General features: G+C 36.6%; 1 protein-coding gene across 1 annotated transcript; it reads right to left on the reverse strand.

Annotated features, from left to right (window-relative positions):
• Positions 1–1,409, reverse strand: LOC142987677 (natterin-4-like). The gene is made up of 3 exons (XM_076136645.1): positions 1,281–1,409; positions 823–1,019; positions 1–305 (listed from the first exon to the last, which is right to left on the reverse strand). Exons 1-3 carry the CDS (start codon positions 1,291–1,293, stop codon positions 81–83), a joined length of 435 nt encoding a protein of 144 aa, XP_075992760.1. The 5' UTR covers positions 1,294–1,409; the 3' UTR covers positions 1–80.
• Positions 1,410–2,620: the final 1,211 nt, after the last annotated feature.

A 2,620-nucleotide genomic window follows, 5' to 3' on the forward strand; every position in this document is an offset into this window, starting at 1 on the left:
TAAATATTCAATATACTTTATTCATAGTATAAAAGCAATGTAATTACATAGTCCTTTGGTTCGCAGAATTGTAGAGTAATTTAGAATGTTAGGATTTCGTATTCGGTGAAGCGGTGTTCCTTTCCTCCGTAGGGCACGTAGCAACAACCGTGGGAGGGATGCACCTTGCCGACGGTCAGACTTCCCTGTATTTGCGCACGTCCAACATACACAGTCTCATCGCCATCTCTGCCCCCGGGGATCGCTTCAGAGGGAATGTTTGATCCACTGGAGGACACCCACCTATGAGGGCCATCGACCAGAACCTGTAAAGCAGAAGCATTAATATTGTTGTGCTAGTCATTTGTGTACGTAATCAAAATTGTGTAAAAATCATTATTCCAGTCAAGATATCGTTCAAGTGTAAAAACTGCCGCGCAAGATGTCTCGGGTTCGAATCCTGGGTCGAATCAAAAAGTATTTTCTGAGATTTTATGTTAAGAACTTTTCATAGACCGCCGTGCCTCTGAGAACACGTAAAGCCCTTGGTCCTGCCTCTCACTGGTCTTATCGGTTATCCGTCCCATCGGGCTGTGAAAGTTAAGGAATAGAGAGTGTACCTGTGTATTGTGTACACACTTGGACACTTTAAACAAAGTTTTGCATTGTTGGCCAGTTTCAATGTAACTGACCGGATATCGGCTATAAGGACATTATTTCTCTATTTCTATAAAACTTATCTTGTGTTGGAAAATAAATACATTTATATTAAAAAAACCTAGCACTGCTGCACTTTATGCTCTAGATAATGATGACGATGAAAAAATAAAGTAAAATGCTTACTTGGTATTCAGTTTTTGATATTTCTTCACCACCCCAGGGTATGTAGGCGTGTCCATGGGAAGGGACTAGTTTGCCGGGAACCGTGGCGCCCGCGTGTTCAGCCCTGGCCACGTACACTTCTTTACCGTCCACATCAACTCCACCGAGAACTGCTCCACCAGGCACGGTACCATTGCTGGCGTATACCCAGTTACCACCTGCAGAAAACACAGATTTTTAGATATGGTAGAGTTTCTATAACATACTAAACGTTTGTCATAATTATTGAAGTGACTGCTTCGAATATAGCTTATTCGTAGCTTTTTTCTGTGACAATGACATTGGTCACGTATGTATTTACAATAAAAAAAATCTGATACACTTTACAACTTGATTTAACATATAATATGATTATTAGTAAAACTGAAAAACCCGGACAAAATCGCGAACTGAAGTTTATTAAAAAAATTGCTACTCACTTTTGTTAGACATGTTCTTTGTAGTATTTACTTCGTTAACTGAGAATTAACTGGAAGTAGTGTTCTCTACAATAGTCAGTAAAGAACTGTGCTAAAGTATTGTCTCAGGACATATTTATACGATTCCAGGAGTTATGAACTAGTCTTCATGCTTCAATATTTCCTTATAAATCAATAAAAACAAGTGCTAAAACAATTTTCCTGTTACATTTACTGTAATTTGCTGAGTGGCTTTTCAGATTTTATATCAACGACAAAACAAACAAATGTGGGTATTCCTAAAGATGAGAAGTTAGATAGGGAATTAACGCGATCATGCATTTTACCTCGGCATGCCGTTTAGCGATTAAATTAGTCCCCGCTGAAATTTAATGATCATGACGCCAAAACTTAAACGATGTGTATTTTATAGCTGAGGTTAAAAGGTGAAATATAGCAAAGATAAAATTCAGAAAGAGTTAAGGTAATCAATTTAGAAAATTCCTGAAAAGTACTGGTAAGTGATTCTTGTTATGTAAAAAATATGCTAAGCATTGTAGATACAAATGTTTTGAATTGTGTGGAAGTTTTTTAAAATTAAATATAACTCATTATCTAAATGAGCAAATTATCATAAAATATTTCTTACACTAAAAATTTTGCCCATAACAACGAAGGCGCATGCAGAATACTTTAGTTGGTATAGATCAAATAGCGATTTGTACACTAAAAAACACCAGCGCTAAACAATATTAATCACAGTTAGAAGGAAAGGAAGCCTTCGGGGTCAAAGCCCTATGAATTGCAATGAGTTTAATTAAAAAGTAGGTCCGTTTGTTTTTTATTCAATATCTTCAATTACATTCCATTGTTACTTAGTCGACTACATTTTGTAGGTAGAACGCATACTCCATGCTTGACGGGAAAACCATAAACCACCGATAGTTTGAATAATAAGTTATTTTAAATTAGTTATTGTTTTTTCTTAATAAAGTTTTTTTTTATTCTAGCTTTTTATCTATACTTACTAATATTATAAAGCTGAAGAGTTTGTTTGTTTGTTTGTTTGAACGCGCTAATCTCAGGAACTACTGGTCCGATTTCAAAAATTCTTTCAGTGTGAGATAGTCCATTTATTGAGGATGATGTATCATCACGCTACGACCAATAGGAGCAGAGTAGCAATAAAAAATGTTACAAAAACGGGGAAAATCTTGACCCATTCTCTCTTATGTGACGCAGGCGAAGTTGCGCGGGTCAGCTAGTGCAACATATTTATTGAAGGCGATTACCGCACTAGGAATTGTTCTTGTGTCGCGGGGAATTTAGACACATAATAACAACGGACACAGAATACAACC

The sequence above is a fragment of the Anticarsia gemmatalis genome, chromosome 1, assembly GCF_050436995.1.
Source record: "Anticarsia gemmatalis isolate Benzon Research Colony breed Stoneville strain chromosome 1, ilAntGemm2 primary, whole genome shotgun sequence".
In the NCBI taxonomy this organism is placed as follows: domain Eukaryota; kingdom Metazoa; phylum Arthropoda; class Insecta; order Lepidoptera; family Erebidae; genus Anticarsia; species Anticarsia gemmatalis.